General features: G+C 39.9%; 1 protein-coding gene across 1 annotated transcript; it reads right to left on the bottom strand.

Annotated features, from left to right (window-relative positions):
- Positions 1 to 405: 405 nt before the first annotated feature.
- Positions 406 to 12534, bottom strand: LOC139721326 (uncharacterized). Its single transcript, XM_071632646.1, has 6 exons — positions 12365 to 12534; positions 6156 to 6518; positions 3917 to 4273; positions 2865 to 2963; positions 2117 to 2289; positions 406 to 1384 (listed from the first exon to the last, which is right to left on the bottom strand). The coding sequence occupies exons 1-6, from the start codon at positions 12441 to 12443 to the stop codon at positions 800 to 802; spliced, it is 1656 nt and encodes a 551-aa protein (XP_071488747.1). The 5' UTR covers positions 12444 to 12534; the 3' UTR covers positions 406 to 799.
- Positions 12535 to 13179: the final 645 nt, after the last annotated feature.

Below are 13179 nucleotides of genomic sequence, written 5' to 3'. Positions count from 1 at the left end.
TCTTGTCGATGTTGTTGTAGTTGTCCCTTTGCGTGAATCAGAGTTCAGTTGAATAATGTTATGTACCGTATTGTCAATGACTCATGTGCGTGATGTTCGTGCATGTACACGTATGTACGTGAGCTTATTACGTTTCAATGCTTCACTTTTCCATGTTTCTTTAGGTCCGTCTTTTATTTCCCTTTCTCCCGATTTAGCCTATCCTAGACAATCTTACGAGCTTTTCAGTTGATTCCTTCCTCAAAGATAAAATGTAAGTTCTGTCAAATTTTATATACTATACAAATACCCAATCCCTTATGATTTTGTTCCACGTTCATTGTTATTGTCATACTAAACGTCGTGTAACTTGTAGTTTGTATACCTGTACCTTACTTGTTCTACTTGTTTACAACGGCATTACTGTATGCTATCCATTGCCAGTTACTGAACTTCAATAAGATGTTCGCGTCAATATTATACGTGAAAAGTTGAAATAAATGTAAATTGAATTCAAACGCAAATTGATTGAAATTATTGTAACCGGGAAATAACCTATCAACCATGTAAACGATAATATTTCTGTGTTGGAGTGCGTTGTCACGGTTACAGTTGCTAAACCTTAGACTTCCATAATGATCGTATTAACACCATTGTATACATATCACTTTAATGGATCAAAACTTTTGACGTCATCGTTTTTCTCAATGTGATGTGGGGTTATGGTAAACTTGAACATTCCATGTTCTATCTTGGAGTTTGATGAACGTTTTATATTTCTTGGTCTGCGCGTCTCATTGTATTTCCTTTCGTAAAATGATCATGGACATGGTTTAGAGTCACTCTTTAAGGTACCTTCCCCCTCCCCCTCTTCTGAAATGGAACCCCCAGGTAACCGATGTCGCTCCCGGCTCTTCTTGGCGTACATACTCAGGACTTTTGGTCTCGCGCAGGCCTGCTCATTAGCATAGATGGGCGAGCCTGTGTTGGGACCCGGAACAGGTTTATTCGCTTCCGGGTCGTTAAGGTCGGTGCCAAACAGAGAAAAGTCGTAATCTGGCAATGGAGGAGGGGATGATGGTGGGATACCTGTCATTGCATCAATGATCGAGGTGGGAGAAACCAACGGGTCGCGCCCCGGGCTACCAGCCCAGGGCTCACCTTTTGTGTCGCCCCCGGCAGTCATGGGCTCCTGATACAGGGCTGTTTCCGCACCCGGTATCGCAGCGTATGCCTCCTCGTCATTCTTCGTCTTTTCCTTTTCCGCTTTACACCCTGGCATCATCGCAGAGCAACTATTCACGTAACCGGACGCACCCAACAACCGCAGATCGGGGTCCGACGTCGTCTTAGGAGAGAACTCGCAGTACACTTGGGGATCGTCCATGAACCGGGAAGTCATCAACTGATTTGACCAGGGACCAAATCAAATGAAGAAAAGGTTTTTAGTCACGTCATGCAGACACTGCGTTCACTCTATCAGGTGATCAGCAATATTGTTGCTCTTTATAAACATTTCTTCTTACCTCAGGTGCCCATAATCTATTTTGCTCCAAAATATCAGGAAATGAGACAAAATGTTTTTATTTTCAATTTGAATGTAGAACGTCAATTTCAAACGTCTCAGAATAGTGGTGAAGTGTATAAACCAAAAGATGGTTATTGAATCGCAGCATACAATGTTTGCTTCCCGTGAAGATGTCACTCAGGCATTACATTGCATTACAACGGAAAGCACAGGCTGATTACTATTAAATGCACATTATCTTTGCAATATCGTAAAGATTGTTGTAAAGAAAATGTAGGAGGATTTATTAAGTCGAATTAACCTTCATTATAAATTTAGATTGAAAAAGATTCAAAACAAATTTTTAATAGACAATGCATTAATGCAAAACATTTACTCAAAATGTGAACTATGAGTAATAGGCAAGTTGTTTAAAATCAGAAACTTCAATGAAAATACTGATGTGTTACTTGATTGATGATATATAGTATTCAAAATTCATTCGGTCATTCATTTATTTTTTTTTTTCATTTCCAACATAAAAATATAGACATTCTGCAGAAAATAAACCGACATGAATATGACGTAGTTCATAAGAAATAATTTTGTACAAAAAAAAATCCAACGTACCTGGGGTGGGTTTGACTTAAGTCGTGCTCTTTTCCTCCGACAAGTCCGCAACAGCAAACACACCAAGATTATCAATATGGTAAAGTATGTCACAGACAGAATAGCCGTTAGGATCGTCACCATAGCCATGTTTTCAGGCAAACTAGGCGTAACAGTTGTTGCAAACGTTTCACCTACAAGATTCGTACAAGAAAGGGTGACATCAGAGAAAAAATGTTGCATACACGAGGTCAAAGAAGAGTGTAGAATAGAATTCCCGTCATGCATGCATCTAGTACACTTGTACTTGTTTTCATGTCGACGATTATTTTTGAATGAAGGGGCACGGGAGTTATCTTGCACAAACTTATATTTTTCTGTGTTTTTTTTTCTTTTATATGATATTCAGTCTTTTGATGAATGATTTTTTGATAAAAACTAATTTGAACAGTTAAAAAGAAATATGGAATCATTATCATAATACATACATAATTACACATGCGAATCACGCAAACCTGACCTCACTCAACGTTATAAGCAATATTGTTTGCACAAATCAGTTTGATGTCGTGGCTCGGAAACATTATTGCAAATTATTTATTATTGGGTATTGTAGACATAATGGAACGATGCTAAGAGTGACCACGTCTTATTGTTTAAAAATTTTCTTCATATATATATATATATTTTTAATGACAAACTGGAGAACCAAAAGGTTCTAGTTCATCTTTAACCGAAGAACATAAAAGTATCGGCAAGAGATGAATACCTGACGTAGATGGCGCCCTCGAGGTAACTGTTGTGGAGGACACATTGGTGTAAAGCCAGGGGGATTCAGTGGTGATTACATCTTTGTTTGCATTGAGTTCTGCAACAGATATGACATTCACGTTCTTGTAGAATATCAAAATGAAATAAGTTACTATACCCATTCTGCAAGCTCAAAGGCACTATCACACTTTACTTAGAGCCCTGTGCGTGACGTTTTTGGCATTTTAAGGTGTACGTTGACGTGTGTGACTCGTTCGATATTGTGTTCTATTCCATAATGGTTAGTTTAGTTTCGCAGACCATGGCAAGGTGGGCTCCAAACAATTTGAAACAAGTTCCAAATTTTAAGCATGTGACAACGAAGTAATCGGTACATCATCAGACAAACTCTTTAGCGTATGAGCGTACGTGAACCTTGTTAAATTTCGTGGGGGTGCAAGCTTGGCATAAGTTTGCTCTAATGCTGTCTCGGATAAATGTCAGGAAAAGTTCTTGAAAGGAATGAAATTGCACGTTTCATACGTTATCATGAAGTAGAAATATCGGTGATATGAAGATGAATTCGGCTTTTTAATGTTTGCTTTTGCCATGTTTGCAGCAATGCCACTTTGAAGTTGGGATGGATTTTGCAGTAGTGTGTTGTTATTAATTTGTTTCAACAAGATCCAACTCAAATCGCTTTAATTACTTCTTAATGTCATGCTTCCAAAGTATGTATCATTTCAGGTGTATACTATACATTCATTTGCATGATGTATTTTGTATTATACTTTATAACTAGTACTTCTCAACTTCTTTATTTGCACACTTTGTATGTATTTCTTTCTATTTTATGGGAATAAAGTAATCGAATTAACTTTTAATGCAATAGTAATACCTGGATCAAGTGATTTGTATGAGCCATAGCAGTCAAGAAAAGAGATTGGCGTCTTCAATGTATATAATTTCATCCTAGAAAAATGGTATAAGACTATAAGCCTTCATCCACCCCGTTGTATTGCATCATGTACTACAGAACAAGAAGTAGAGAATGACATTTTTTCCACTCACCGTGAATGATTACAGCCTTAAATGCAAGCAAGAATCCACCCATCGCAATCTTGTTGTTACTGGTGAACACGACCGAGAGAAAGGAAGTGTTGAACGCCACGCTGGGGAATATGGTATCAGGAGTGACCACAGAACCGGACAAATGGATATTCTCGTGGCTACTGGTGGAATCAGAACTAAACAAGATAAATACGTCATCGCAGCACTTTTCCGTCTGAAACGCCAGGACGTTCATCGCGATGGCAGAGTTTGGCGGGGCTTGGAGCGTCCACAGACCGTAGAAGTTATCGGGGTACGTCTCCCCGTAATTCGGGGAACTGATGTTGTGCGACATACCGGGGAGTAACAATATAGGCTCTGAAAGATACAACGCAGCAATGCAGTGTCAGAATCGTGATTTGACATTTGAGTATTTGGTGAGATTTATTTGACATGAACGAACCCACAACTATGTGGCCCAACGGGTAAAAGTCACCTCAAACAAAATGAACACTGAGTGTAGAAGCGCCTTGCCCGCAGGTACCGCCGCTGCCACCAGTGGACTCGAACCCGTGACCTCAGGATTCTGTGTCCGTGATCTTTGTAAGTGAGCAACAATCTCACTGTATTAGATATATATTATCGCGATTAATTTTCCATCAAGATGATCTTTTGAGATATGAGTTTTCTTCAGTTTGTCTCCCTGCGTACAATTGAAAAAGGTCACAACTGCTGATCTTCATTTTTCCAACAAAAATATCGAAAAGGAACCAGGATCCCGTTGCATAAAACGTTTTTAGCAACCTTAAAGGGATCGTATAGTTTTGGTTGAGACCTAATTTCAGGTTTCTAACATTTTTTGGTGAGATAATGAGAAACCTCTTATGAAAAATATGAAAGAGCATGTAATTCCACGAGGAATTCAACGTTTATTTGATGAAAATTGGTTTTGAAATGGCTGACATATCCAAAACAGAGCAATTCTAATAAGTGTGGGACCCACACTTTATTACGATCGCTTTGTTTTACTTTGTTTTTGGATGTTTCAATAATTTCCAAACCCGATTTTCATCATATAAACTTTGAATTCCTCTTTAAATTGTATGCTCTGTACTATTTCATAAGTGTTTTCTTGGTATCTCGCAAAAAGTTAAAAGCCCAATTGTCATCTCCACCAAAACTGTACCATCCCTTTAAAAAATTCAGGTTGGGATTTGCCCAACCTGAATTTTTTAAGGTTGCTAACCTAAGAATGTAAAATCTGTTGCATAAAAACTCTGGTTGGGAGCTTCCAACCGGAATTTTGTGATTTCAACCGGAAAAAAGTACGGTTGGAGTTTTATGCAACGGGCCCCAGGAATGATCTCTTGTTTTCTTTGGGGCCTTGTCCGCCTTGGCCTTGGACTATTTGACATATCGATGTCGGAATTTCGGAGCTTGGGTATAATTGTTCCAAGTTCATTGTGTAACTGCCAGTAACAAAGGGTATCCTGGTGGTAGTGTCGCTGCTCGGAAAGCAGTAGATGACAGGTTCGATCCCCGCTGGTTCCCCTCTTCTGACATGTTTATTGAAATGTAGAACAGCAGTTGGGATCTTACAAATTTAAGTTGTTCAGAGGGCACACAAATTGAAGAAATCTCATACCTGATATCTTTACTCCTCTGCTTAATAATCCCATGCTTTCATTTAAGATGTTCTCTTACTATGAATTATGGTGCCATCACGTGGTAACTGCGATATTAAGCTCGAGCGAGAAGAGACCTTCTGTGAGTGGGCTAATCAGAGCTGTGCTCATCGCGTGAGAGCGTTCGGCCGTTATCATCATCATTCTTATCGGTAACGAGGAGGATTATGAATATTATGGGGTATACAGACGCCAAATAGTTTGTAGAACTGTTTCACAGCTATTCATTATACATCGAATAATGAGGCAGTAAGTGTCATGAAATCACTGAGACTTATCAAAGTTGTGCTGTCAGAAGAATAGAGCATAAATTATTGCATGGTGAGTTATCATTAATGTTAGCAGTATCGCCACTGTTATTGCTATAATAGTCATTATCATTATCATCGTGGTTTTAGTTGTTGTTATAATAATACTTTTCCTATATCATTTGAGCTGTCAGTATGTTTGTTGTTTTTTTTCGTAAGGACTATTACCATCACATCATCATTGTTATCAGAATTATCATCATCTTTATCATTTTGTGATGGAATTTTGGTCATGGGACTGGGGTCATGATTTATCTTGACGTCTACCTGGCGGAGAGACAGAGGCAACGAGCATGGTGAAAGCTGCTGGATATTGATCGGGCAACTCGTTCATACTGACTACCCAAGCAGCATTGCTGACTGAGGTTGCTGCGGCGGTAGATCCAAAGGCTCGGAGCTTCACCAAAGGTTTGAAATAATCCCTCGGGTCCTTGCCGGGAACTGGAGGTATGCCGTCGCCGATGTACACCCGAACCGTCGGGGGAACACTCGGCCGAGCTGAGAGGGAAATGCGTACTCTCGTGTCGCAAGATGTATTGAAGGTCCAGCAGACGATATGGGGCCGGGAGGTCTCCGAGCTGTCGTCATAAAAAACCGTCGTTCTGTTATATTCCGGAAGGAACTCATGATCTGCGTGTAAAAACAATGGAGGATTATAGGTGACAGCTTGTTTTTATGAAGACAAAACAGAAATCGACACCTAATTGAGTTAGTCTAGCTGAGATAGACAAACGACCATCCATAATGGTTATATTTTATGGCTCCTCATTGTGTTCGGACTTTAGACCTAGACTTTGTTCAACTTTTCTACAACAATAAGCAAGAAGGATGAGTAAGAACATATCACCGTAGAGATCACAAAATATTACATGTTAATAATTCAAATTCGAACTCAACTCGGTTTATTAAGTCTTACTCATTACACATTCCGAAGATTTACAATGGGAGTTTGCATGTGACGTTATATATAGAGTATATATAGATATATATATTCAAAGAGTGTATCCATAACAGCCATGCAAAGTTGAAAATCATGTAAAAAAAATATACATACAGTTAAAACTCACACCAAAAATACATTCAAAATAGCACCTAAGAGATTTAAGGAGAAAAAAACCCCATAGGGATGTAAAGAGGAGAGAGAATGAAACAGAGGGAAAAAAGAAGAAAGAAAGAGATATACTTTGATAGAAGAAGATATCTAGAGAGAAGACAGGGGAAATGAAATAAAAAAACACTTGGAAAAGAAGGTGTAAAGAGAGAGGAAAAAAGAGATACATAAAGGGAGAGGAGGGAAAGAAAGTCGGAGCAATAAAAAGAAATAAGAGCAATAAAGATTGCACATGAGATTACTTCAAAGGTTCCAGTGAGTACAGTAGAACTCATTGGGTCAGTCTTAGTCATATCTTGTGAGTTAATCGGGTGGCACACAACCAATGATCATATGAATGATATAAAAGGGACCTGATGTCAAAAATTGGTATGTTCATGTTCACTTTTTTATGCAATCGGCATGCAATTGCTGTATATAATGTTGGTGGACATGGCGAATAATACTGTACACCTTACTGATACCACTGTGGTTGCAAGGCCGCGCAGGATTTTTTTTTTATTCTTCTTCTTTTAGGTTGTGAAAGTGATTTCCCTGCCCCTAACCTAAAAATCCCCCCACCTACCCCAACTTCTTTCTTTAGGACGTGTTTTTTTTTACTCGTTTAAAGATAAAATATGTATGTATTTCTAGAAGTGCATGTGCAGTATTTTCCTATAACACAGAGTCGCACTCTAAAACTTTCGGAGTTGATTTCTCCTTATGCCCCCTCCCCCATCTGCTTATGGCCTTATTTGTAAGTAGCAGTCCCTCAAGATCGAATATTACTAGCTTGCCTGTTCATAAACATATTGTTGGAGCCCGTTTTATCTATCCTAACGTATTCAAACAAACCAGGCATACTCGTGGGAAATTGGCACTCTAACAACTGAAAACACATCATGTTTTAAGTAACAACCTTTGAAAAGTATTCCCATAAAGACAGCAAAAGATTTGGCTACAATAATCCAGTTGTTTCCTCATTTGATCATTCTTTGGGTTAGAAAAGATTGTAAAAGACATTGTAAACAACCTGGTAAAGGACAGAAAGAGCTTAGCCTCACACAGCACCATGTGACTGAAAGCGAGAGGAGGGACCATGTTAGAAACAATCACTAATGTAAATTCATGGCGAACTCTAATGTGAAAATACATAAACTTAGGCTATTAACCATAAGTGTCAAAACATGATGGCGACATAATGTGTGACAAGGTTTTAATGTTTACTACGAACAGCATTGTAACATATTTTACACACAAATTGATTATGGCAATCATTTTATCCACAACCAAGCAGCTTATTTTAAGGAGACGAACGCGAAGATGATAATTTCTCGAATATGTCATAAAACGAAAACTGAAAATTTGTTTAAACCTTAACGAGCTACAACATCAGAAACTTCGTTAGACATATGACAGATAAATAAAAGAAAATTTGAGTTTCTCAGGATATCAGAATGTGTTTCGCTTTCTATTTCTCCATAATTACAATTGTTCGAAGAGTTTTGTGTATTATACGTAAATAAACGATAGAAGAACAAAATATATGACCATGACACTATATTTACAACCTATTCATTATTTTGACGAAGGCCTTTGAACTTCCAGACTGATAATAAAACTACTGACATGACTAAGTAGGATAATGATAAGGTCCTCTTTACCCAGTGTAACCTCTTCAACGTTGCCTCTGCTCTACAAGAGGGCCCTGCCATTACTATTACATAACCGTTGCAAGATGCACATTTATACACCTGGGTTGAGAGGGACATTGTGGGTAGAAGCTACGGAAGTACGTACTGGGCCGGAATCGAACTCGGGTCCTCCGATTGGAAGTCGAGAGTCTTATCCACTATACCACAGGATTGAAGATAGATTTGAAGATGATCTGGAATTTGGCAGTATTGCTGACAACCCAGTCCTCCGCACCCCCTCCCCCCCCCCTCCAAAAAAATACATATATATACTGTATATTTATGATTTATATATACATATACAAAAACACAAAAACAAAAACAACTAACAAACAAGCGAACATATGAACGACATTGCCCAGGCCGTATTCTGAGAGCTAATTAAGTGTCTGATTAGCACTTAATTACCGAATTGGTATTCTGAGAGCATGATTAAGTACGGGGTATATTAACTACCATAGCAACAAGCGTTTTGGCGGGAAGGACCTACGCGTTTGCGCGTATCAATGCGCGTGCACCTCTGAGAGGACTTAATCACAGAGTTAATTACGAATCGGTATTCTGAGGGTGTATTTAAGTATGAAAGTTAATGGAAAACTTAATGATACCAAAGAGTGTCATTAACTACTCCGATATCACGCATTACATCGTGTTTTCTCGGCCACAACGATGCTTACCGTCTTCGGTAACCGAGGAGCGGTTGAATCTTGTTATCATGGTATCCGTAGAATTCAGAGAAAAAAAGAAATATAGTCGATCTTCGAGGAATTTTGTCATTTTATGTAAGCAAAGAGGTTGAGGTCTTCGTGTGCGTAGGTGAGGGGTTGTAATCAAATACCGGAGTGTGCGCACGGATCTCTTGGGTTGTAATTACAGGGGGCGTGCAGGAGCGCGCATTGAGGGCATATTTGCGTGTGTAATCATCGTTTTGGCTTCTAACAACGCGTCTGATTGGATGGAATAACAATTAGATGGGAGGGACCTAAGATAATTACAGGGGACTTAAATCCCAAACAAAGTTCTGGTAGGCCTGCAAAAGTTGTCAAATTTCGCTCCCAAATGTGAACGTATGCTTAGGAAATGTGCAGGATAACGATGTTATTACAAGATATTCGATGGGTAACGACGAAAATGCGAAATATTAACCAAAAAGGTTCAGTCTCAGAACTTACCCGAACGTGGTCAGGCTAAACTCGGACTCGGGGATAACTCAGCTTCGCTTTGACGGCGGGATGAGTTGTAATGGTTGTCCCTCTGATTGTACAGTGTTCCTATGGGAGCCGCCTGTATAAACTAGCGCTTCGTGTTCTGGCTACTCGCAGTAATGGTCCGAGTTGCTACAACGCGCGCATCAAAAACCTCTTTTGCGCGCAAGCAAAATTAGTGTGCGCCTATCAAGCACCTCTAAAACAATCAAAGGCCCTTGATAAACAACAACAAAACCTCCAAAGACCGCGCGTCTCAGCAACTGAGGACCGCGCGCTGTCATTTTTGTTTCAAGTGTTTTGTACAGGATTACGTTAGCACGCACTTTCCTGTCCATTCAGTTAGGCCTCATTTGGTACTTTGCAGTGGCCATTAGAATGTGGCGATTACTTACTGCGTGTGAATTGTCTGAAGAAGGGTCGAATTTTTCCCGAGACCGAGTTAGTCTGGAGCCTTCTGGAATAAAAGTCGGTTTTCCTACTATTATTATTTTTCTCAAAATACTCCAAATCGACTCATCATTCCGGCAAACCGCATCAGCCAGGTAAGTTTCTTAGTGGACTCTTTCGATATATTGCAAGCAAAAATGAAATGGTGCTAGACGGGTTCTCCAGCACTTACCGAAACTTAGTTTTCACTTTAATCATACCTTAATTACGTCCTCAGAATACCGATTTTGCCCATGATTAAGGGCCTATTAACTTCACGACTTAATCACGAAGTTAATTACAGACTTAATTACGACCTCAGAATACCACCCCAGGACTTTAAATACTGCATAACTTTACACTAAGCGTAATCCCCCCCCCCCCCACACACACACACGTACACCACCACCACCACCACCACCATCATCAAGAAGAAAACCAATAACAACTGTTATGCGGCTCCTGCCTCATTAACTGTCACATCTTTGTAAACATTAATCTTCGGTATAATGACGGGTGATGGCTTCGAAAGCTTACAAGGGATCATTAAGTCCAACACTCGAGATCGACACATGACAATGTTCTCAAGCTGTCACTCTTTTGATATAAGTGCGACGCGTCTTTCGGTTTCAGAGTGGCCTTTGACAGCGGCAGGGATGGCCAATATATCGTCTTCCCATTATTACAAAGGGAAGGTAACATCGATAGCGGTCTTTACGATAGTCGTTGGTTGCGCTGGACATGGTATAAAATTTCACTTGGGTATCTCTCGCATGTTCTAGCTGGACAGTTTCCATAACCCTTCATAGACACAAACATCGAAAGCAAGGAAGGGGAAAATACAATGCTCGACATTCCTACAGTCAACAGACATTATTTGCATGAAATATGAGTCAAATTCATATCCGGTCATTAGGAACTTTCTGATCATTATCACTTGTGTCTAAACCGTTCAAGCTCGACCTGGTGTAGGCTCCGGCGACCTCATGTGGTCTGTAGCTCTAACATTCCGTGGCCCCTGTGGACTGCAATCCTATAAAGATAATCACAGACACAGACACAGACACAACACGCACACACACTCACACACACAAAATAAAGAACAGATTGGTATCGTGCTCGCAGACAAATTGAGTTAACCGGGTTTTCGCTTCGTGATTAATGATTGGAGCCTAGTGCACCAGTCCTGTTGACTTTAAGTTTTACGATCACGATGGGCTTGCGGTAATTGCTTAATTATTCATCAATGTAAAATTCATGGATTTTTCCCTTCACGACAGAGCAATCATCTATTGATTCATTCATTCAAGCATAATGTACTACATTCCTGGAGGATGCCGTTTGCTGACTACTGCTAGTCACCTGTGGGGCGAACCACGAGGGGGCGACCTGGCACCCTTGGATCTGGGGACAGACTCGCTACCAACAGAGCCATATCACCACCCCACCGCGGTGCACCGGAGCACCGGTTTAATGATGAATGGTAATTTGATATATCCTTTCCTTTGAAGACATTCATCATGAATCCGTTAAGTTACACTGATCCTGCCACCTTTCAGAACGCTAAATCTCGTTTACGATGGTTTACAATTTGTTTTTGTTGTTGTTCTGTCAGGCAACACTTTTCTGCTCATGCTCTCTGTTTGTCGAGACAAGTTTTCGCCTATAGCTAAGAATAGATTGAAAACTCTATTAGCAATCTGTTATTATATCATATAAGATTAGGCACGAATGAAATCCTGTTAAACTATAATTCTCCATACTTTGATTTCAACTATCTATTCTTTTCATTTTAATGAAACTTTAGTTATACTTTAGTTAACTCAAAATCAAGTTGAACATGACGTTCAGTTCAGCTCAGTTCAGTTGTGGCTGGTGCCGAAGCACAAATTGGCCAAACTATGTAACCTCTGTGTCCCAATCTAGACTTTGCGCCAGCCACTACCTGTCTCTCAATGACAACTTACTTAACAGTTTGCCACGCGCGTATTGTTTTTTCTCTCTCAAAACTCTAAACAGACTGAAACTTCCGGCTTTCGCCTTTCCATAAATACTCACTGAATATGATGGCACGGGAGAAGAACGGGAGAAAGCAGAAGAAGATAAACACCAGTGGATTGATAACACTCCAAGCCATGTTATGTCATGTTGGGATGAGTGAGTTATGTTCCATGCATCTCACATAATTCCGTCAGGCGCGAAAGATATTTCATTGGTCAGCTCACCACCACGGTCACTGTTTGATTGCTACGTGTTTGGCGAAAGTTGGTCCTTATATCGAACAACTTACAGACCCTGCGCATGCGCTGTTCTGACTTTGCTGTCATCTGGCGTTGCCTTATTTGAGAGCTCACCACCACGGTCACTGTTTGATTGCTATGTGTTTGGCGAAAGTTGGTTCTTATATCGAACAACTTACAGACCCTGCGCATGCGCTGTTCTGACTTTGCTGTCATCTGGTGTTGCCTTATTTGAGAAAGTGAATATGGTTTCTAGATTCTTTGCTTGCGTGGGCGTCTTCGGGATTTTTTGTTCAAGTCTCGCGGTTTCACTGCGGGTAGCTTTCACATTTTTCTTTTTACTGCGGTCTCGGACCGGGGGATGTTGGCCATTGTTAAAGAAAGCAAGACTCAAATAAAAAGCTATATCTAATGTTGGAGAATAATAGTCTGATCATCTCAGGTTCAAAGTATGCCTTTATCCTGTCTGCTGAACTTGAGCCCATCATTGTTTTTTACCGACTTTCATTTTGACTTCCAAACAGCTTTTGTACCTAATTAATCGCACTTATCTGAAATAAATTTTCCCCTCAAAATTACCCTCCTTAATTAGTAGGTGATGTGAACTTAAATTTGACACGTCATAAGCCGAGG

Source organism: Diadema antillarum, unplaced genomic scaffold (assembly GCF_040938485.1).
Source record: "Diadema antillarum isolate AM-2024a unplaced genomic scaffold, OU_Dant_1.0 scf00000141, whole genome shotgun sequence".
NCBI classification, from domain to species: domain Eukaryota; kingdom Metazoa; phylum Echinodermata; class Echinoidea; order Diadematoida; family Diadematidae; genus Diadema; species Diadema antillarum.
Note: the sequence above shows the minus strand (reverse complement) of the source record. Positions and strands in the feature narration are given on the sequence as shown.

Bases quoted from the DNA above. Each gene is read 5' to 3' on its own strand.
- LOC139721326 (XM_071632646.1), bottom strand. From the start codon at position 12,443: ATGGCTTGGAGTGTTATCAATCCACTGGTGTTTATCTTCTTCTGCTTT. The intron at 4,274-6,155 runs GTAGACGTCAAG...TGTATCTTTCAG, and splicing joins TGCCTCTGTCTCTCCGCCAG to AGCCTATATTGTTACTCCCC. The intron at 2,290-2,864 runs GTATTCATCTCT...CGAATCTTGTAG, and splicing joins GAGGGCGCCATCTACGTCAG to GTGAAACGTTTGCAACAACT.